General features: G+C 34.0%; 2 protein-coding genes across 2 annotated transcripts in view; one reads left to right on the top strand and one right to left on the bottom strand.

The window, feature by feature from the left end:
- The window catches only part of LOC124355312 (lamin Dm0-like), a 61436-nt gene extending 55370 nt beyond the window's left edge, over window positions 1–6066 (top strand). The window contains exons 9-10 of the mRNA XM_046806404.1: window positions 1758–1841; window positions 3640–6066. Of these exons, the coding sequence (XP_046662360.1) occupies window positions 1758–1841; window positions 3640–3681 (126 nt within the window). The 3' untranslated portion in view covers window positions 3682–6066. The remainder of the gene's footprint in view (window positions 1–1757; window positions 1842–3639) is intronic.
- A 9652-nt stretch (window positions 6067–15718) lies between these two features.
- LOC124355311 (signal recognition particle 19 kDa protein) lies at window positions 15719–16586 on the bottom strand. The gene has a single exon (XM_046806403.1). It carries the CDS (start codon window positions 16314–16316, stop codon window positions 15780–15782), a length of 537 nt encoding a protein of 178 aa, XP_046662359.1. The 5' UTR covers window positions 16317–16586; the 3' UTR covers window positions 15719–15779.
- Between the last annotated feature and the right edge of the window lie 6764 nt (window positions 16587–23350).

Here is a 23350-nt window from a genome sequence, read left to right as displayed (position 1 = left end):
CGAGGGATTCTTCTGCCAACTATTGTGTCTAAAAACTGCAACTCTTTGTGGAGAATTGCTAAAGAAGTTGGTCAAATCACTCAAATTTGAAAAAAAATTCTCACTTGTTGGTTTTGGCTTGTACCTGTCCAACTACCAAATTCAGTTGGTGTGCATAGCAATGAACATAAAATGCGTGGGGGATACATTTTGCTTAACAAGAGTCTGTACCCCTGCATGATGTCCACTCATTACACTAGCGCCATCATAGCTTTGTGATATAAGTTTGCTTGGATCGTCTACAACACTTTGTATTGCACTTTTTAATACATCTAGCTATTGAGTCAGCATCGTGACCAGTGGGTTGAACAAACTGCCAAAATCGTTCTACAGGTTGGCCATCAGGCAAGACATAGCGGAAAACTATGACTAATTGAAATGTTGATGAAATGTCAGTAGTTTTCATCAGCGATCAACGATAAAAAACCTAGTAGTTTTTATCTCTTGTTTTATGTTGTCCTGGCAAAACGGCAAGCATGCAATCAAGCAATTCGTTTTGGATACTTTTAGATGTACCTTTAAAAACACTGTTGCATTGTCCAGGTGTTCTTTCAATGAAGCATCAAATTCTGCTGAGAAATTTACTAGTCCCCTAAAAACGCCAGGATTTGAAGAATCATCTTGCTCACGATGGCCTCTGAGTGCTAACTCAAACGCCCCACAAAAATTAATACAATCAATTAGTTTGGAAAGCACATAACGATTTTTTAGTAACCTGTTTGTTGTGCTTTTTAATATTTTCCCTGTAAGCACAGTCTAGCTGCTGTCGAAATGTCTAACTTGCCCAAAATATTAAATTCCAAAACTGAGTTTAAGTGTGACTGAGAACATTCATGTTTTCTGATTTTTGATTGCAAATGGGAAAGATCAGCAACCCCATATTTTACCCAGTTAGATTCACCAGTTTGCTTCGAAAAAAGTAAACAGGGGAAGCAATAAAATCTATTGCTTTGTTCACATCCACAAATCCACGGGGTTCTGGTATATACGTTTTGATTGAATTCCCCTCTTAAAGTCTCTATTCTTACCTTTGGTTATGTGAACAATGTTAAGTTGGGGGGTCGGTTTTCCACTTACTTTAATTTCAACCTTTCTTTCGAGAGATAAGTTAGAAAACCTAAGTTCTTTAAGTTCAGTTACTGTCACTGCCATATTAATCAAATGAATAATAAAATATTACAAAACACTCACATACAAATCTCTGTAACAAAAAACAACACAAAAGAGACAAAATATTCACAAACAGCGGTCATTACGACATTCCACACAGCAGAGACGCAACGAAAATGAGGTTATGTATACATCAGCTGCGACTAGCCGTCGCACTACTGGCTCGTGCACCCATGCTGTTATATGAGACCCTCCTCCCACCGCTTCCCCCCGCATGCCCCTCGCCTATCCCCCGCTTAGATGCCAGGCAGCTCACTGCACATGCACTGTCCGCGCGTCTCTGCTCGATTCGCTTCGAGTTTAACGCGTCATTGCTGTTTAATAATTCGTTTACTCCGTATTAACTGAATGTTATTTATGTTGTGGATTCAATAAGAAAGTATTTTAATTATATTTTTACCCTAGGGGGCTCACGTGCTCAAATGGAAAAACCGCCACTGGTTGCATGAACTGTACTGTGCGTAAAAAATATATTTAATTTCAAGTTAAAACTAATTAAAGTATAGACCTATAATAGAGTTTATATAAACATCTTCTCTGTTTGACAGGAGGTGGGACTAGTGGAGAGGAAACGAACCCAGTTGTCTCTGAGCCGATCCAGACAGAGTGGAACAGAGCTCTACCATCAACAGGTGAGTAGTGTAAGGGTAACATTTGTTTGACTGGATGTAGTTTAATTTATTATTTTAACCCTTTTAACCCCAGCCATTGTATCAAGTGATGTGGCAGACATCCCAAGCCATTTTTAGACAAAATGTAAGGGTTTTGTAAAAAACTCATAGCTCAACTATTTTTTTTAAGATATCAAGCTAATTCTACATATACATAAATGAAAAATGAATTTAAATTTTGAGGATGGAAACCATATAGCCAAAAGATCTTTGACACAAAAATATCCATTTATTTTATGTTAAATTTAATCCTTAATCTAAGGAAACAAAAACTATAGGCCTACCTTATTTACAAGTAGAGTAACATCCATGTAAAGACGAGTTGTTTTCCTTTTTGTCATTTCTGGCAAAGTCAATGTAATACAAGCTTTGAAATTCACAGTACTTGAAATAAACATAGAAATTACTGTCAAAATAATTGAACCATCCATAGCCTAAATTAAAAAAGGCTTAAAACAATATTTACATCACTACAAAATGTTTTAGCACTTTTGGTCATCAAAACAATTGGGGTGAATTCCTTTTTGGCAACGTACACAAAAATACCTTCCTTTTTTCTTTTATCCCTACACTGAGTGCTTTGAATGCTACACACACAAAAATTCCTTTCCATTCTTCCTGTGTTAAACCGTTTTAACCTAAAACTGTGAAGAAACGGAATATTCACAACCGCGTGAAATACAGCTGTCTACAACAAGCATGAGCAGTCAGTCGAGCTGAACTGCAATTGCTCAGTCACAGACTGACAAAATACGAAGTAAAAGCTTTACAAACTAATATATTTCGATGCAATACATCTTTGTGCATGAGTCTGTGGAATTTAAAAGCATTTGGTAAAATAGGTGGCCAGTAAAATAATAAAAAGTGCACGTCCGCACTGTATGGACGTCGGGAGTTGACGCCATTTTTACAACGTCTGTAATACGGATGTCAGGGTTAAATTTTAATACTGTGTTGGACTTTAGTAACGAGGTGCGTCCAAGTGTTATGTCTGACAGTTAGTTGTTCTCAAGAATTTGAAAGGAGTTTCACACTTTAAAATTTTGATTTTGAAAATTGTTGATATGTCACTATCATGAGTTCTGCATTGACTTCGTAGTGACCATGGAATTCCACTATCAATTTATCGGATCTTAAACTTTCACTGACACTATTTAAGTATCACTTAAAATTTATTATTTTATCTACTCTACTAAAGTCTTTTGAGACTTAAAGTATACTAACTTTTGAGGCAAAATGTGAAGTTATTTTTGTTGTTTTAGCTTATTTTAATTTCTGTTGTGAATACTTTAAAAACAAAATTACATAGAAGACAATGTCATTTATTCTCCATAATTAGACATTCCATTTATGTGTAGATGTGACTATATTTATGTCATATGTGTTGTTTGTTATGTTTGTGTTCTGACAAAATCCGCCTATCACAGAGCAGTTTTTTTAAAATTGCTAGTCCGAGGGTGTGGATCTTTTTGTGTGGAAACCAATGAAGATAAGATATTTATCCTTTACTATATGTTACTTTAATATTTATTGTTTAGAAACATGTAAATATTTATTTGTGGAGTCGCCTGATGATGAAATCTTTGAGCAAAAATAAAAAGTAATATTGGAAAAATGTGTGATAATTTACTAGTAGTATCAAATTAATACCTTTCCAATTGCTCCAAGAATAAGCTATTTTGTTTCATGGCTAGTTCACTGGGAATAGTAATTTTCATTGGACTATTTTATGTTGAACAATTTGGTGTGTTTGTTTCAGGGCGACAGAGAGCAACCAGAAGAAAGGTGTGCCATCATGTAGACAAGTGCAATCGCGCATCATTTAACTACACAGACTCAGTTTTATTTGTTTCAAAAGGACTGGTTGCCGTTCATGAAGAGGAGGCTGGACACGTTGTGGATGTGAGGTGCTATTGTTGTGTTCAACAGTTCCTGTTGTCAGTAGATTACAATACATACAGTTCATTTCAAACCTTCCAAATCCAGTTATTCACATCCAGTTCTTTTCTCCTACCATTTTATAAACCGATTGTAATAAGACATCACAATGCAGTAAAGTCCATTTTCGTCATGAAAAGCCGGTACATTTTCCACTAATACACAAGAATCCGGCTACTGTTTATTAATATAGTTTTTGTTAAAGCTGATCAACAAGCTATCTTAGATATATTTAGTTTTATAGTTTTTCTATCACTACAACCGGTGTTTATGTTTTCCTTATACATAATTCTTTTTAGTAGGTTTACTATATTTTGATATTTTCTTTGTGATTTTGATATTTTTTAAAGAAATTTTAATTCTATATTTTAGGATTATATTTTGTATTATGAAACACATTTCTTTTGTTTTCAAACCAAATAATAATCTATTTGCAGTGCGGAAATGAAATCAAAAACCTCTTTCCATTTCCTTAGGACTAGCTTTCTTAAGTTAACACAATGCTTTAGTTTGTAATGTTGGAGAGAATATTTCTCATTACAAGATTTTATATTTATTGTAATTAGTTTAAGTTGGAAGTTAATTTAGTCAATGTGAGATTGTTAACCAGACTAATGGCATAGTCAAGCCTTGACTGAAAGTTTCTCGTACTGATTAATAGCAAAGTCAAGCCTTGACTGAAAGTTTCATGTACTGACTAATGGCAAAGTCAAGCCTTGACTGAAAGTTTCATGTACTGACTAATGGCAAAGTCAAGCCTTGACTGAAAGTTTCTCGTACTGATTAATAGCAAAGTCAAGCCTTGACTGAAAGTTTCATGTACTGACTAATGGCAAAGTCAAGCCTTGACTGAAAGTTTCACGTACTGACTAATGGAAAAGTCAAGCCTTGACTGAAAGTTTCACGTACTGACTAATGGAAAAGTCAAGCCTTGACTGAAAGTTTCACGTACTGACTAATGGCATAGTCAAGCCTTGACTGAATGTTTCACATACTGTTACATTATTTTTGTAGCGGACACTGACTGGGGAAGGTGTCAGCAGTGCTTTTATTTGTATCGCATCTTTTATTTTGTTTGTTCAACCTTGAAGTGCCTTTACAAAAATATTTGAAACCCCCACAAGATAATATTACTTAGAAGCTGTTTATTGACATGCGTTTTTTTTTACAGAGAAATAAAAATATGGTTTTAATATGTATATGGCATTGAAATCATTTAGAGGAAATAATAATTTGACTATTCATACAATTTTGTATACAGGACCTTTTAAGATAAATACTGATACTGTTTAATTGTAATACCTATAAGTATCAAAAGAGTAAAGCCTTTTAAAAGTTTACAACCAAAATCAATTATTTAATTTTTTCCGATATTTATAATAATTTTTTATACAACTGTGCCATGCTGTTTGTTATGTTTTGTCTCCTCTAGCATCAGTTTTTATATTGTCCTTTTTGCGTATTAATTTCTTAATAAATGCACGCTTATAAAATGTGACCAAAGTGCAATAAGATCTTGTGAATCCTTAACTTGTTTGAATAACTTATGTACTAATAAATTTGTTTGAAAGTTTTTTATACAATTTTTTGTCAATATGAATGTCAGTCACTTGTGATTGTAATTTATGTAACTTACACTAACGTCATTTTTAAAGTATCATAGTAAAATGCAACCGTAGCAATGCACGACACAATTTTATAAGTTATTTTATAAAAAGCACAGTTTGATTTAAAAATATTGATTTTATTTATTGTTTGGAATGGGATTATGTAACTCGTGATAGGATTAGAAATTTTGTTATTTTTTCTATATGATAAGTGCATATTTACTTGTAAAACCCTTTACATTAGTGATCTCTGTTTTGTAAAATCAGTGTGCATATTTGATCTTAGTATTTAGTAGTAGTATTTACATCAACATACAAGAAGTGCCTTCTTAAACTGAGACTTCGTTGGACTACAATCTCATATTTGTTTTGGCATCAAGACCGATACATTGTTTGTATTATATTTCACTTTGTATTGTATTATTCTTATATGGACTTGTTTCTTATCAAATGAATCCCTTACGACACCTTCCCCTTAAGCGCACTAGTACACTCACTTTAAGATCATTTTTCATTATACAATGGATAGTTTCATTCTTGGTAAGAGTTTTTTCTTAATATTCATTACATTGCATTTTTACTTGTATTTATAAGAAAGATCATTAAAAAAGTGTTAAAATACATTGAGTTTTATTTCCTAAGTTGTGTTTTATTTATAACCCTGTATTTATTAACCCTGTGTAATTGAAGGTTGTTCACAGTAAATTTTATTTTACACTGTGAGAACTAGTTTTGTAAGTAAAGTAGTTGAATAAAAATGCTTTTATTTGCAAATGATTTTCAGTATATTCTTGTTTTTAAAATAAATCAATGTATCATACTTAAACTATGCAAAGAAATCGTAATGTGATCTTTTTATTTATATTAAAACTAATCTATTTTGAAATTATGTTTCGTTTAAGGCTAAATAATCTTTTGAGACTACTTAAGAATTTCCCTTGTGCTATGGTCTACTGTGTCAAATCTGCCATTTCTGTTGTATTCTGAGGTCTGTGCGTGCTTTCTTGGAAATGCTGTCTCCGTAAGTGGGGTAGCATTAATGAAATTCTTACGGAACCAAATTCATAAGTGACTAGCATTTGCTTGTGGCTTCGCATGCAATTTCTTGTTGAAAAACAGTACACTATTATTCACGTATTCTTTTTCTATCACATTCTAAACATTCTTGAGATAATTGATAGTTGTTCCTTCGTGAGCCTCTTGGGCGCATTATGAAGGTAAGTACCATATTTCCGGCCTGTATCTTTCGTGGTTTTTGCTTGGTGTTGATAAGTCATTCAGTACAATTAATGTATATGGATGAATCTCGATAAACTAATTAGGTTATAAAGAATCAAATTCGGTCTGTTAAAATTCATTTTCTGTCTAAGATATTTCCAGTATTATTGTGGAGTTTGCCTTGTGCTCTAATCAAGAAAATGTATCAATGAAAACCAATTTCAATCATAAAGCGTCTTCTTTCGGCTCTTTTCATTTACCTTCATTTCTTGGTTAGAAAACCAAATTCGATTACTTTACGTGCAAACATTCACGGCTTTGTAAAATGAGTTGGTTTGTATAACAGAGTTTAATAGTATTTTCATTGCATTAGATAGTTTATTGATCATTGGTGCAATCTAAATTTAAAATTAAGCAATAACTTCTATGCAATCTGCATTACACTACTGATCAAGCACTTTACAATAATTTTCTAAATTTTAATTGTAAACAAATGTTTCTGCCTCTTTGGTGAACTTCAGCTGAAAGTATTGACAGCTGTTAGGTATCAGTTCACTTTGTATTACGTGTCGTAGTGCAGTCTGCCAGATCGAAGGTAAAACATTCCAAAATCAACAATAATTTATAAATAAAACATTAATTAAATATACAATTTACATTGGACAGAGTTGTAAATCTAAACCATTCTCGAATCCCCTTCAACACACACTCAAAATTAATTTTGTAAAAGTCGGTCCAGTTGTTTAGGAGGATTTCAGTGACATACACACGCACATAAGAAATATATATATATATATATAAAAGATATTTCAAAATATGTTTCACGTAAAGCTAGATAATCTTTTTGAGACTACTCAGGAATTCCCCTTGTGCTATCGCCTGTTGTGACAAATCAGCCATTTCTTGTATTCTGAACTTTTTGAAGTCTGTGTGTGCTTTCTTGGAAATGCTGTCTCCGTAAGCGGAGTAGCAGTAATGAAATTCTGACGGAACCAAATTTATGAGTGATACAAATTGGCAATAGGTTTCTGGATTTGCAAAGATCTCTCAGGTTGCTGGATAGCCGTGTAGCTAACATGATCTGGGAATGAAAGCACATTGTTCAACACGATACTACAGTAGGGACCACCAAAGAATGCAGTTGGGGGAGAAACCTATTTGGCACGTGACCTTGGAGCAGCCAATGAGAGCTGAGCGGTGTTGTCAAACTTGTTCCCTGCTGTAACCACAGTGCACAGAGCTGAGCGGCAGTTGACGTGTCGTGTGGTAATGTTGCTTGGGCCTGTCCATTCTGTAAGAGTCTTGACCATGACAGATCACAACACTCTTAGATGTGTTTCAAAAATCAGCTTAATTGAAATTCCATCTAGGCTGAGTAACAATTTACTGAAGGGAACTGATATCAGAACAGGATTACACAGAGGAAGGACACCAAGAACTTTCAATGGTAACAGTTACGAGGTCTTAAAGTCGTTAAACTTATCATGTAAAAATAGTTTTACTTCTCTCTCAAGAACTTATTATTATTAATGAGTAACGGACTACAGGGAAGATTGCAAAACTGTGTTAGGACTGGACTCTTCTTTTTTAGTATAAAATTATAGTTTCTTAATTTCCCTACCACATTACTAGTAAACATGGCAATGCAAATTCCTAATCTTTATATGTTCTGGATGTGATTTTTTAAAATATGCAATAAATCATCTGTCTTTCTTTCTCTTGTTTGCTGAATTTCAGCAGGTTTTGCTTACTTTGAGCATGGAACCTCGATAAACATTCTTGTAAATCATCTTATAAACAAAAATGAATTACTAAATGTGTTGCTAAGCATTAATCTCGAAAACGACTGAACTAACTTTTTTTTACATTTGTTTAAATTCAAGGAAGGTTTTTATTGAGAAAAATTGGACATAGCTATTGACACTTGCAAGGGAAATTCATCAAATATGCAGAAACATTAATATTTACATATATTAAAAAAATAAACACATATTGCATATATATATATATATATATATATATATATATATATATTATATATATATATATATATATTAATGTGATGTGTTATGCTGTATATATATATAGCATATATTGTAATATTTTTATTTTTACACTTGATAAAGTGTAAAGCCCTTGTTAATTGGTATAATACTGATCGCAAAGACAAATTTAATATTCAATTTTTATGACAGATTACGCCAGTGACAAATTTAAACCATCTAATGCATTGTAATATTTAAATACTCATTAAACCCTCCTTAATAAAAAAGCTCATGTTTTCACATGAGGTATTCAAAATTGGTTTGCTTTCTTGACATTCTTTGGGACAACAAACCAAACTCAACTATGGTATTAGGAATATATTACGCCGGAAGTACACAAGGGTTAAACACTTTTTGATCGAAGTAGGCCTCAGAGACTTAAATATGTATATATTTTCATGATCAGGACAGTAAGGTAAACTCAACTATTGCATGAAATACATTAGAACGGTCAGAATAGGAACCTTTTCACCATAGTAATTTTAATACAATATAGGTATATTTATGGTCTTTTTTGGTACTTAGGAAAATAACTATGATACAAGTCAAAATCTTAGACTGAAAGTAGTTCACAAAGGCAAGCAGTAAGATTTATTATTTATTTTAATTCTACTTAACTGACAAAATAAATACAGTTTATTTATTTGACAGTAACATTTATTTATAGGATTTCTGTACATATTTTTATTCTTATTGTCACATAAATTATTGAACTCTGAAATATATATTAAAATTACAAAACAAGGTAAAAAAAAAAACTAACGTTAAAGAAAGTGAAACTAACTCTCTTTGTGTTAAATGTAGTAAAAATGTTTCCAACAACAGTAGACCTGTATTGTGCAGAAGTAATGGTCTTAAATGGTACTATTTAAAATGTACAAACCTTGCTCTAAAAGCTTTCAAAGAATTCAGTAAAACTAATTTAGTATTGACTTGTAATAAATGCATTAATACAAATTTATTTGAAGATTCTTATGACGAGTCCTCTGAGTAAAGTGACACAAAACTCGTTGAATGTAAATTTGTCGATAAGTGAGGACTTGGTGATAATAACTAATGAAAGTTAATTTGGAATCAAAAGAACAATTATAAAATGTGAATTGTATCTTTAAAACTGTAAATGAAGATTTGTTTCTGACAAACAAAGAAATAAAAAACACTTGAATTTATTGCCCCACATAAAGAAGAAATAATTCAACTAAAAAAGAAAATTAAAAAATTAAGCAGCAAGCCTATTGAACAGCCAGAGGAGTGTATTACTTTTCCTAGAAAGTCCTATAAAAGTAAACGATATAGCCTACCAAATTCCTTAACCACTATTAAGGCTATTCTTAAAATGGTACCTTCAACTGAAAGAGGAGATAATGATTCAAGAAATCAAACAAAACTGTATACAACAGTTCTTAGTGAAGGGAGGTAAAAATGTAAAATTAGTTCTATTTTAAACACCAATACAGAACATAATTTTATCTCAAAAAATTACTATAAGGTTTTTAATGCCATCAGACGATAGTGATCATGTGGATTGTGACGAACTGTACACTCATGGAAGAGTAAACAAAATCTTGATTTGTGCTGACAGTTATGGCATGTGAATACACAAACAAATGAACTTAACAATAAGAATATGGGGAAAAATGAAAAATTTATGTCAGTAGGGTTTGTAAATCCTAGTGGTTGAACATCACAAGTCTTAAAAGAAAGGAATATTAAAACACTTGCTAACAAGGAAGATGTATTAATAATTGTGTCCGGGACAAATGATATTGCTAGAAATTAAGGAGGGGACACACTGGCCAAAATTAACCACACTTGACAGGTTTAGTGATAAACGCATCATTTTAGTAGATTTACCCAATAGGTATGATTTTGGTTGACTGTGAATTTAGCCACTAAAAATAAATTAATAACTCAACGGACTAAGTGAGACATACAATAATGGTGGAAGCAAGAAAGAAGGAGACACATTTATATACATCACATGGTATACATCTGAATCCAAAAGGAAGGGCATGGTTGGTAGAGAAGATTTGTTGGAGAAGTTTCTTTCAACTTGAGCACACACCTTCCTCTATCAAAACACCAGTTGACTCCACTATCAATTTGGGAATCGCCCAGTCGACACAAGAGGACCCCCTCCCCATCATTGGTGATGCAGCCTTCAGTAGCAAAGTTTCAAGTTGACATTTTTCATCTCAATTTACAATCTATAAAGATTAAGTTATTTTTAGATTTAATGTTAGATAAGTTAAACTGTAATGTCTTATGTGTTAATGAGTATTGCTTATGCCAGGATGAAAGCCTGCTCTACATTCCAGCTTACCAGCTGGCGTCTCAGGGGCGTCACCAGCTGATGATCCAGCGAGGGGACAAGCTGTTGCTTCCCCACCCCACTCCTTCTTTAACAATAGCAAAGAGCAGCCCGTAGTTGAGCGTAGGAAATATTAGGAATGGAATTGGTGAATTCATTTGAGTTTCAATGTACAGGAATCTTTAATCAAGCAAGTTGAGTCAAAGACTTAGGACTTTGGTTGCTTTACATGTGGTAACTTTTTAGAATCTCTAGGGCGGGGCAGCTGCCCCTCCATGTCCCCCCCCCTTGGAGACGCCCTTGCTGCTACTTATTGTAGAAAATCACCATTCACCAAAGGTGGCTTTTATATCTTTGTAACAAATGGAATGGATTATAAGATTATTAAGGTTGAGAGTTTTTGTGTAGAAAAAAGTTTCAAGTATCAGCTGTTCATTTGCAGAAAGTAAAACTGTAGTTGTAAGCATTTAATCCGCCCTCAGATGTTGCTATGTTCATTTACTTTTTTGATAATTTTCTTAAATTTTTAGTACATAAAGGTGTTGGTATGATAATCGTAGCAGGGAATTTTAATATCAACATAAAAAAGATTACAACCTATCAATGGACCTTATCTTTTTGTACTCTTCATAAACGATCTTCCTCTGAATATCAACAGTGACTGCTTAATATTCGCGGATGACGACAAGTTATTCTCACAAATTACTCATGTTGCAGATTGTGAATCACTTCAAAATAGTCTTCATAGTGTACATGAATGGTGCTTAACAAACAAAATGTCACTAAAGCTAAAAAATGTCAAGCAATAACATTTTACTGTTGCACTTCGCCTATAATATGCAATTATTTGTTACAAGGAAGTAACCATTGCCAGAGTGAGTGAGGTGAGAGATCTTAAAAATTATTCTGACACAGAATTTTGGCCCTGAGGCTCACGTTCTTAACATCTGCTCAAGGGCTAACAGAATGCTTGGCTTTATCTCCCGTTTTTCTCAACATATTACATCTTCCTCGACATGTGGATCTGCTGTCGTCGTCCTCAGCCTTCTTCAAACAACAGCTCAGTGAAATTATTAATCGATAAATAGGCCTAATATATTTATTTATTGTTATTGTTGTGTTTTCATTGCATGTTGAATAATGTTATTTTACTGTTTTGTTCTTTTAATTTATTTGTTGTTGTTTCAATTTAAACATGTTTATTATTGTTATTATTATTATTATTATTTAAGCGCTTTTTGAGTTGTCTCAATTGTCTTACATGATTTTTTATAAGTCTGATTGTTAGTATTTAGTAAATACTCTCTAGTTTAGGATATATGTTTAGGGGGTGGGAAAAATAACTTGCACTTTGGGGAATAGTAAAGGTTTTTTTAATAAATAATTTAAATATTTAATTTATTTGTATATTGCTATTTATATGTACTATTTATTTTGGATATGTATTTATTGTTTGCTTGTTGTCAGTTGTTAAATGTTTATTTACAATACTTACTTGTTATCTAGCATATTGTTAATTTAAGATTAGTGCTACAATTTAATTGGATGTTTCTATCTGTTTCGTAACAATACAAATTGTATAATAAAATAAAATCACTGCCATAGTCTATTTTGTACATCAGTTAGCTACTTTGTTCATAATTTTATTTAACTTATTGCATAACTTTCTCTTTCATGCCATTATTTTTGTTACATAACTTATTGTAGGTCTATTGAGTGTTAGGATGATTTTATATTGCTTGAATTCCTAATATTTGTTTTCAGCCATCCACATGCTTTGTTTTTAGAAATTCTTGTTTATGTTAATTTGTTTATAGGTTAATTATAATGAACCTTGAATATAAAATGGAGAAGTATGTCCGTTGGAAATAAATAAATAAATCTAGTCATAATAACATATCTTGTAATTTTAGATGGCAAATCATTACCGAATATGATGTCTTAAAATGTGTAAAAGAGACGAGTTCTTCTTCTTGTGAAGACATATATGGATTTTAAAACAAGATCTTACAGGAAGTAACGATATTGTATACTTATACAACATGATGCTAAATGTTTTAAAAGTTGTTAAAAGTCATCCCTATCTACAAGAAGGTTGACAAATCTAATCCTGCTAGTTATCGCCCTATATCCTTGGTGCCAATTTTTAGCAAGGTATTTGAGTATTGTATTAAGAATCAATTACACTTTTATACATCAAACAAGGGGTACACTTGTTAGGAACAGTTTGGTGTTATACTTGATGTGTTTTATATATATATATATATATATATATATATATATATATATATATATATTCATGTTTATTAAAATGTAAAGAAAATTTTGAAAAATATCAGCTTAGACAAAATATACACAAATATAATACAAGGAACAAAACCAAGCTAGAGAAGAAAAATTAAGAAAAGTAATTTATTTATGGAAATTAAACTTTCTAACAACTTGCCTGATAAAGCATGGACAGTTTAGTATTGTTAACCCTTCCCACGCGGAATTTATCTTTCATTTTTGACTCATAACGCGTAATTAACTTTAACATTTTATTTTACATTTTACCGACTCTAATTTTTTTTTTTTAGTTAGTGGTGGCTATTAGGAATAATAAATAATACAGTATCACAAAATAATCAGACCCTATATTTTTTTACAAATTTTCAAATTTTACAAAAGTCGTCAGGATTCGCCATTGCATAGAACAATATAGGCCTATAATGACACAACAAATAAAGTAATAACAGAATAAAAAGATAATACAATGCTAAATACAACAGGAACACGAACAGTAAATAAGGAAATATGGCAAAACAGCGTTAAACACTAAAATATGCCGTGCCGGGATATATCCGTTTACCGCGTAATGGTTCGCCGCAGACTGAGGCTAAATCACGCCACGAGGGACAAAGCCACGCCCTCCCACCACTGCGACGTGTCAATGAGGTTCAAACTGTAACATCTGCTTTTCGGAACAAGTATTCAACACTCCCTTGAACTCTAGCAGATTCCACGGCAACTACAATTTATGAAATAACTCAAAATAGACTTTGAAGGATATATCCGTTTTCCGCGTTTCAGTCAAAAATAGGCCTAACGAATATATCCGTTTGCCGCGTGAGAAGGGTTAAGTTTAAAAGCTCTATTGGTATTTGATTGAAGGGCAAAGCCTTTTATTCAATTGACAAGTATTTGTCCTGTGACATTACTGAAATAAGATTTTAGTCCAGTTTTATATTTGTCGTTCCTGTTAAAATTGATTTATTATCTCAAAGCCTTTTGATGAGCATTTGACCTGTGTCAATTCTGAGGCCACCATTACAAATTTATTGAGTTTATATTTATTTTAGTCTCTGTTATTAGTTCTGCTTCTTTTGGTTCTTCTTTGTGTTTCAAATTTTTGCTCAAATCAGGTATTATAGCGTAGATCATCAGCAGCGTATCTGATTCATAAACATATGTATCTGTACTTAATTGTGGTCATAAGTTATTACTTAAATTTGCCGCATCTGGTGATTTCTAGGTTTGATCTTAGTGTAACCCTTAAACTGACAAAACACTGGTGGAAAATCTTTTAATTGTGTTTCCCTATTAAGATGATTTGTAATGAGTCTTTTTTTTTAAAGGTTTTTTTTTACCAAGTTATGCATTCATATTATAATATTTATACAATTCCAATCACATATAGGTACATATTGAGTTTTGATAAAAGATCACCTATTTAGGTTTAAATACTAAAATAACAACACCATGAAATGTTATAAAATTTTGTTAAAAAACACAATTTTTCTCAAAAGCAAAATCAAACTTTTCTATAAGTACGCAATTTTCAAGCACCATTAGCTCAAAGCATTTTCCCTCTACAGTTTGATATAGTTACCACTTCTATCCTTAGCCTAACTTAATAGAGCCTAATGTTATTAATAAATTTCGTATTAAAGAGCTGCAATACAATAAGCGGCCACCACCACAACCGAATCATCAATATTCATAATTACCTGAGCTACCAAAACCAAAATATTGAAACAAATTAGGGTAAGATTAAAAAAATTACAGCTTTTAATTTACTGATGAATAAAACACTATCTAAAGTCTATGTGTATTTATAAAATAGATGTAACAGTAAAAACAGTGCACTATTTACTTTTGTAGACACATTTAGTTAATTTTTACTGTTTTTGAAGGATAAACATGTATGACAGCTCATGACACAAATAACACGTATGTAACCTACATTGCCATTGTACTTGCTGACGTTTCTCATAAAAATGATTTTACTTTATTTGAATTAAATTGAACAATGTTGTTATTCAATACATTAAAAAAAGCTAGCAATAATTAATTATAATAAAAATGATTTTTTATTTGCTAGATTGGGAATTTTGAATCAATCATTTGGCATACCCTGGTTTGGTGGTGGTGGCCACTTACTATACCTATAAGAATACTGGTGGTGGTGGTCTATTAAAAAATTATATTATTTTTGTTTTCTTTTTGGCTTTGACTTTTAATTTAACCTTATACACGTTTAACTAGATATATAGGCTACATTAATTTTAAAACATAGCGCAATTATAGCCTAATGCGCCACATCCAATTTCGGACTATGGAAATTTTAATATTAAGCAAATTGGTTCTTCTCTGTAGCCTGTAACTGTTTTCACCATTAATCACCTAATATGACCAAGGCCTAAACTAGATTAAAAAATCAGATGAATGACAATTAAATTCCATGAGTCATACAAAACTTTGTTTATCCATTTCTCCTAGTTACAAAACAGTTCTAGATTCAGCGTCGTTTCCCTTTCTTCTTATTGGTCCTCGACCTATTGTTTCCACTAACACCGCTTTCCTTGTTTGATGTTTGAGAACTTGCTGCTATGGAACTGCTACTTACTTGCTTGTTGACTCTTTCCTTACCACTATATAATGTAGAATCACCACTTCCCAGTTTACCTGCTCTGCTCTTGAGCATGGGAATCATGGCTCCAAGATGTAGCATCACAGACTGTCTAGTTGGGAAATTCTCATTTACTAGATACCCGTCTTCATTTTTGAGTTGAACTCGAATCCGACCCCTTGAATGAATTTCCTTGCTTGTCTCTCTACAATACATCTTATGTTCCACCCCAATTTTTAACCCAGCCGCAACAAGAACATCTCGGATCTCCTGATAAGTAGGATTATTCACAGCTTTGTCTTTGGGGATTCTTCGGCCTTCTGCTGTAGTTTTCCTGCTGTTGATATAAGCTGGATATATGCAAATCCACCTTTCGGGATCGGAATGTTTCCTGTTAAATGTCCAACCTGACGTAGCTAAAGCCATTTTCTTTTCACCAACCAAGTCCCAAAAGTCTTTCACCGAGTAGGTGGTTTCTCAGATGTTCCAACGAATCTTTTTAGCACTTCTTGACAATTCATTAATCAGAAAAATGTAATAATAAACCATTAAACCAACCTATAATTGACAAAGTAGGGGTAAACGGTATGCACAACAATAAACTAATACTAACAGGCAATTCAGTGTACAAAATAAACAACCAATATGTCAAAATATTACATTGCAAAAAATGCAGGGCCCAAGTGATTTATAATGTAAACAAACAATAATTCAACAGATGGTTCCACCCAAAGAGTAGAGCACAACAAAGAGGAATGGAACGTACAGTATGGAGTATACGAAATAGAGTAAAGGAAAAACAAGGATGATATTATATAATTTGTAATAAAACTTGACTCTCAATAATAGCAATTGTCATTTGCTCTAGATCAAAGTACTTTCAGCAATTGTGTTAGTTTTTCGTTCTTTTGTGTGGTCTGTCACTCTTTGTTAAGTAATAAAAGCTTGGTTCACCTTTTATATTTATTATCATTGACAAATTGATTATCAGATTGACTGATATGTGAATCTATTATCATCCAAACGTAAACATGTTCCCTGACCAACTGTGATGTCAACGGTTAACTAAAAACAGATAACTAATAGTGCCGAACACTACTGTTATACGTGAGTGACTGTAAGAGTAAATGTGAAGGGTTTGTCACCTCAAATGAATGAAAATCGACATGTTCAGCTAATATTGTTCAAGAAATATTTTCTGGGCTGTCGTAAACGGTGTAAACACAATAAATTTGTCTTATTAGAACAAAGTTATGCTGCAATAAGTGATAATAAGGCCATCACTGAAACTGATGACAACTTTGCTCAAGATACAAATTCCAAGCAGGTAAAACTTCCGCTTATATTTATTCACGATATAAACATTCATCAAGAAATAATTAAAGGTAATAAATAATCTGCTAATAAAACAAAGCACTATCTTTTTGCACAAAATTAAATTAAATCTTCAAACTAATACTACTTTAATAGCATAACTGCTCTTTATGACGACTTGAATGTAAAACATCACACTTTTCAAACGATACAAGATAATAAACTTGGTGTAGTATTAAGGAACGTTCCTAACTCCCCCTCCGATGAAGAAATTTAATCAGAATTAGTATCTCTTGGATTTACAGTAAAAATGTAGTTTGTTTATTAAATAAAGATAAAATTTCCACCCACTGTGCACTGTTGCTTTAGAAAACAACAGGAAAGCTTATGAAACAGAAACACTGACCAAGTTGTGCTACGCATAACAACTATAACAATAAGTGCTGAATCGAAAAGAAAATATCGGATATGTGTGTACCCGTTGTCAGCGCTTTGAGTATACGACGTTTTATAACTGCATCCGATTGTGTTAAATGCGCAGGACAACATCATTACTCGGAATGTTCCTCCAAAAATATCAACAAACCTACATGTGATATTTACATTGAGACCCATACTGCCAATTACAGAGGCTAAATATTTTACAAAGATTCTGAATGAAACTCTTTCTCTTGCGAATTCTGTCAAAGGTTCTACTCGAGTAAACGCCAACGCTGAACCAAGTGCATCGGGGACATCACTCATTGTTCCAGAACATCCTAGTCATCCTCGCATGGTTTCCAGATTTGAGGTTTTACGCTTAAGTGGTTACACAAAACATATTTCCACCCAGGACTGCCGACGGACCTGTAACACTTGAAAATGACAAAAATTGCGATATACTGTTTTCAAACATTAAAGAACTTATCCTTTAGCTAAACAAAACTTTTATGCCAACAATAAAGAAAGGGCTAAGTAGTGTTATGATGTCATTGTTCCAAGATGGATCGATCTAATCTCTTAATCATTCAAAATGTAACCACCGTTAATGAATTCCAATTCAGACAGTTTGAAATTAAAGAAATGTTTTTTGAATTTTTCACAATCTGGCATAATATGTATATTGTTTGTTTCACTAAAATTCATTTTATATGAACGAACGTTTTAATATCCCTGGCTACTCTATATACAGGAAACACAAAAATGTTATTCATCTGGAGGGTTAAAAGCAAAATTAGCCATAATAGTACATTTTAACAAAAGCTATTTTCAATTGAAGCGATTGGAATCAAGCTTAATTTTGAAAATGGTCATAACTTCAAAATGTTTTCATAAGGATACCGTAACTCTTATTCTAGGCTATATTAATTTGTAAACATCATTTTTGGGCTGTAGAATCAACAACCCAAACAGAGTTCGTATCCTTCGCGTCATTAATGATAATAATGCAACTGCGTCTGCCCCATCCAAGCCTAGACATTACCCTTGGCCAAACAATTATTTTCATCCCGACATACTCGACATAACGCTACATAAAAATTTCTCAGCTACGTTGGTATTGCAAAAAGTTTTAAGTAAACTTGATTGTGACCACCTTCCCGCTTTTGTAATCTTTTTATTACGACGTACGTTTTCACCTAACCGCCTAGACTTATAGACGGTGAAGAAAACTTTGAAATGTTTTCTACTGATGTATCTAGAAAACACATATATCTTATTTATCTGTTTTCTGGTTAACCACTTGACTAATTTAATAGAGATAAATATTCTATGGTATTGATAGAGCTGTTAATTACTTTGCGGAAGGTTTAAGAAGGCCAGCTAAAGGTAAAATTACTAAGACTAATCCTGCAAAATTATAGAATTTCATACATTCTCCTTTGGAAATCTTGCTATTGACAACAGAAAATAATAAAGTGAGGCGTCAATGGCAGCGATACAGACGTTTCTGTGTTAAACAACGACTGAACGAACTTATTCGTATAGTAAAGCATGAACTTAATAAACGTCAGATTAATTCGTACAAAGCATGTATGTATCCGAAATAAATCTTCGAATATGTGGCGTGTAACGAAACGACTTTTGCGATCTCCAACAAGTGACACCACTGCTTGAAAACTCTTAAAAACACTGTTAGATACACAAATAAATGTTAAATAAGCGTCAGAAAACCACATACAGACCCTTAAAGTCTCTTTATCTGGTGATAATATAACTAGTATTTATGCATTTTGCGGTATCTTTTCAAAACTTTCAATAACTCTTACCTACGTTTTCTAAAGCTTCACGAAGTTAGTGACAAAAAAAGTTGGAGTATATCCGTAAATGCATTTTAGCTGAAAAAGGTTCATTGCTATTGGAAGTATGCCATAAGTGTATTTAAACGTCAAAATTGCCGTAAAACCTTCCCAGACAATTGTTTGAAAAAGCAATGAACAATGTTTGTGTCAGTTTACACCTTGTATTACATTTTATTGAGTAGGACAAGCAGGCTTACGTTCTCTGGAGTGTGTAGTGTTGTAAAGAATGCTGAATCTTGGACTTTCTAGAGATGTATGTATAACTTACATTAACATGGGGATTGTGTGCAAAAATGTTTGGTTAAACTAATTATGGTCCATAAAGCATAGATAATGATTCTATTGCGTAGAGTTGCAACCCATTTTAATCATATAATAATCAATTTAATTTTATTAATTAAATTTAAAATATTGTGAATTTTGCGATTTTACTCTGTATAATCGCAGCTTGTATAATACTTTGCTGCGATGTATGTATAATCGCTGTTTATTTTGTTTCCATTAGATTAAACGTGAAACCGCAACATTTCAAATGACAATAGATTTTATCATTGAAGACAATATCTTCTCATAAACTGTTACTAATTAAAAGCTGTATGAAGAAGAACACAATTTTAGGCTCAGAAAATTATGTTTTATTTATTTGATAAAAATAATCAGAAAGTGAAATTAAACTATTTGAAAAACAAAGTAAGGAGTTTATTTTGTCTGGGTTTCCAATCAGAAATCACTGAACAAAAATAATGATATATTCGTAACAATCATAATATCTCACTTATATAATCTATAAATTTTAGAGCGTTATTGTAATGAAATTATTGGTTCTATAGTAAACTCCGCAGTTTCTTATGCCTCCCGTAGAAAGCAGCTGTTTAAGTTTTCTAATCATAATAATGCTTCTGCTGCTTCCTCTGGGGATGTAGCCTACTCTTACCCAAACTTTATTTTCAACATTTTCAATTAACTTGATCTTTTTAACATTTATCTTATCTTAGAAACATGATAAAATGTAGACATTAAACAGCGATTAGAAAATATGTAATAAATGAAAAACCATTTGACAATATTATAATAAGAATTTACGATAATTACTTTTAATATAATTGTGTGTGTGTTTGTGTTCGCGCGTGCATGTAACTAAATTGGATCGACAAAGTAATATATATATATATATATATATATATATATATTATATATATATATATATATATATATATAAATACCACATATATATCGCACCAAATAAAAGAGGTTTTAGGTAGCTTATAGTTCCGAAACCTTCGTCAAGATTGTTAATGATCAAAATCGACCCAAGAGAGAACGACTTCGAAATTCCTGTAATTTTTAAAATATGTCCTTGTACACGATACCACGTAAAACGTAACATAAGTAAGCCATTTTCATGCAAGTGCCTTTTCAATAAAGTTATTGAATAACACATAAATGTGGTTGTTTATACGGGGAGGAGAAGTTCAATTCTCATTCTTAGATTCAAGTACTGTGAGATATCGTCGGAAAGGGCTTGATAAGCACCGTAATCTTCACTAATTCGATTTGAAATTCAGAGAAATTGACAAGATTGGTAAGGAGAGAGTTTTCTCTTGGAATTGATAAAATGACTCGAAATGATAATTTTTGTGATTTTTACCAGTGATTGGAGGACCTTGATATGTCTTTGTATTTGTGGCACTAGATCATATACATGAGGCTTTACTAGATGCTCAGGAATGTTTGTGAAGATATTACCAAGACAGGAATTTTCTAGTATGGACACACGAGTAATCCCCGCAATCACGGGTTTCAATAAAAAACCCCTCCGATAAATCGACGAAATCTTCTGAAACTGATGAGGACTTCAGCAAATCGATATTAAAGTCCCTGCAATGAGTATGGTGTGATGTGGATTAATAAGTAATAGTACCAGGGCTAAACTATCCAAGAAGGTACTCAAAAACCATCTAGGGACAAAACAGTACGCCTCAGTTCATCGACTGAAACAGCCGCAATTTCAACATTAAAATCGGAACTATGCTGCTATTAGTAACTAACCACAGTGGACATTAATCATTAGATTACTATCGTGTTGAGACAGATTTAGAATTCGTCATTGGCAGTATTAGGGCTATCCGTCGGATTGCGCTGTTACTTGTTCCATTAAGACGTCTGTGTTATTTATCTTCCAGATTAATACATTTTTACAGAATTGAATTAAACCTTGTAATAAAAAATAAAAATGTAACATATTACACCAAGAGCACTCCAACAATTAAATGTAGTGTTATACTTGTGTTAAGTAAAGACAAGTACTCTTCCATAATCGCAAGGTTATCAAACTCAGACGGGTCACCCGGCTTAGAATACTTACCCAGCCAGGTAACCTTCAAAATATTACTATTGCCACACCCTCAGTATGTCACCATTATTTCTTCAATATAATGGCAGGCAGGCAGATTGTGACTGTGGGGGGGTGGATCCCTTGCTTCTGGTAAAGCGTCTCAAGTCAAGTCAAGTCGCTGTGACTGTGGGGGGGGGGGGGTGGATCCCCCACATCTTTCAAGGCCTCTGCCGGTTAGGCTTTTGCCTTGTGTCTCGAGGGTCATAGCCCTAGTAGCTTTCGCTACCTGTCAGTGGGGTGAAGTGTCGTGGTGCAGTCGAAGTTGTAGTCGATGTCATCAGTCATCCATAGGAAGACGCAGTTGGGGGAACTCCTGGGCGCGAAGCTCACGGATGTGATCCCACGGTGAGGACTCTGCAGCTTCCTCAAGGCTCGATGTCAGGCCTTCTACGAAGCTCCTGATGGTAGGGACGTTGGACGAAGCCCTGACTACGGTGTTCCTCACGAACCAGGGCGACCCAGTGGCCCGCCGGAGACACACGCTCTGGACAGCGAGCAACTGCCTCCTTGCGGTCTTGCAGGTGAGGTGGTGGTACCATGCTGGGGCCGCATATGTGATCACTGGTCGTATCAGAGCCGTGTAGAGCAGGACCTTCGTCCTGGTCGGTAACTTCGTGGAGTTGAGCAGGGGGCCGATGCTGCCGAAGCCCTTCCTCGCTTGGCCACAGATCCTCTTGACGTGGGGTGTAAAGGTTAGCTTGGAGTCCAGGAGTACCCCCAGGTACTTGACTGAAGTCTTCCACGGTATGTCGTCGCCGTTGAGTGACAGGTGACGGCCGTCCGCTTGTCTCCTTGTCCTCGTGAAGTTTATGGCTTCACATTTGTCAACGTTGACCTTGATCCTCCACTTGGTCAACCAGGGCTCCAATAGGTGCAGCTGCCGCTGGATGTAGAACCCAGCCATCCTCAGGTTGGCAGAAGTGGCCGTGAGAAGCGCATCGTCCGCGTACAGGGAGAGCTGCATTCTCGGAGCGACCGGAAAGTCGTTTGTGTACCACAGGTACAGGATCGGGCCGAGGACTGATCCCTGTGGCACACCAGATGTCACTGGGCGGGTCGTGGAGGTGGATCGGGCAACGCTGACGGAGAAGGTCCGGAGGTGGAGATAGCTGCGGAGCAGCCGGAAAATCCTGCCAGGCAATGGAGACGATGACAGCTTGAAGAGCAGTCCCTCGTGCCACACCTTGTCGAAGGCTTTGCTCACGTCTATCAGGACCGAAGTGGAGTGGTGCTTCCTTCCTACAGCTCCGGTGATGTTGTTCAGGTAAAGCGTCTGGCTGGCTGGCTGATTGTGACTGTGGGGGGGTGGATCCCCCACTTCTGTTAAGGCGTCTGCCGATTAGGCACTTGCCTTATGTAAGTTGCGGGTCAGTGCCCTAGTAGCTAGTGCTACGAGTCAGTATAGTAAGTAGTAAGTGAAGTGAAGTAGTGTTTAGTCGTCCATTGGAGGACGTAGACGGGGGACCTCCTGG

This window comes from Homalodisca vitripennis, chromosome 2 (assembly GCF_021130785.1).
Source record: "Homalodisca vitripennis isolate AUS2020 chromosome 2, UT_GWSS_2.1, whole genome shotgun sequence".
Taxonomy (NCBI): domain Eukaryota; kingdom Metazoa; phylum Arthropoda; class Insecta; order Hemiptera; family Cicadellidae; genus Homalodisca; species Homalodisca vitripennis.
Note: the sequence above shows the minus strand (reverse complement) of the source record. Positions and strands in the feature narration are given on the sequence as shown.

What these genes read in the sequence shown, in the direction of transcription:
- LOC124355311 (XM_046806403.1), bottom strand. Translation starts at nt 16,316, where the DNA reads ATGGCTTTAGCTACGTCAGGTTGGACATTTAACAGGAAACATTCCGAT.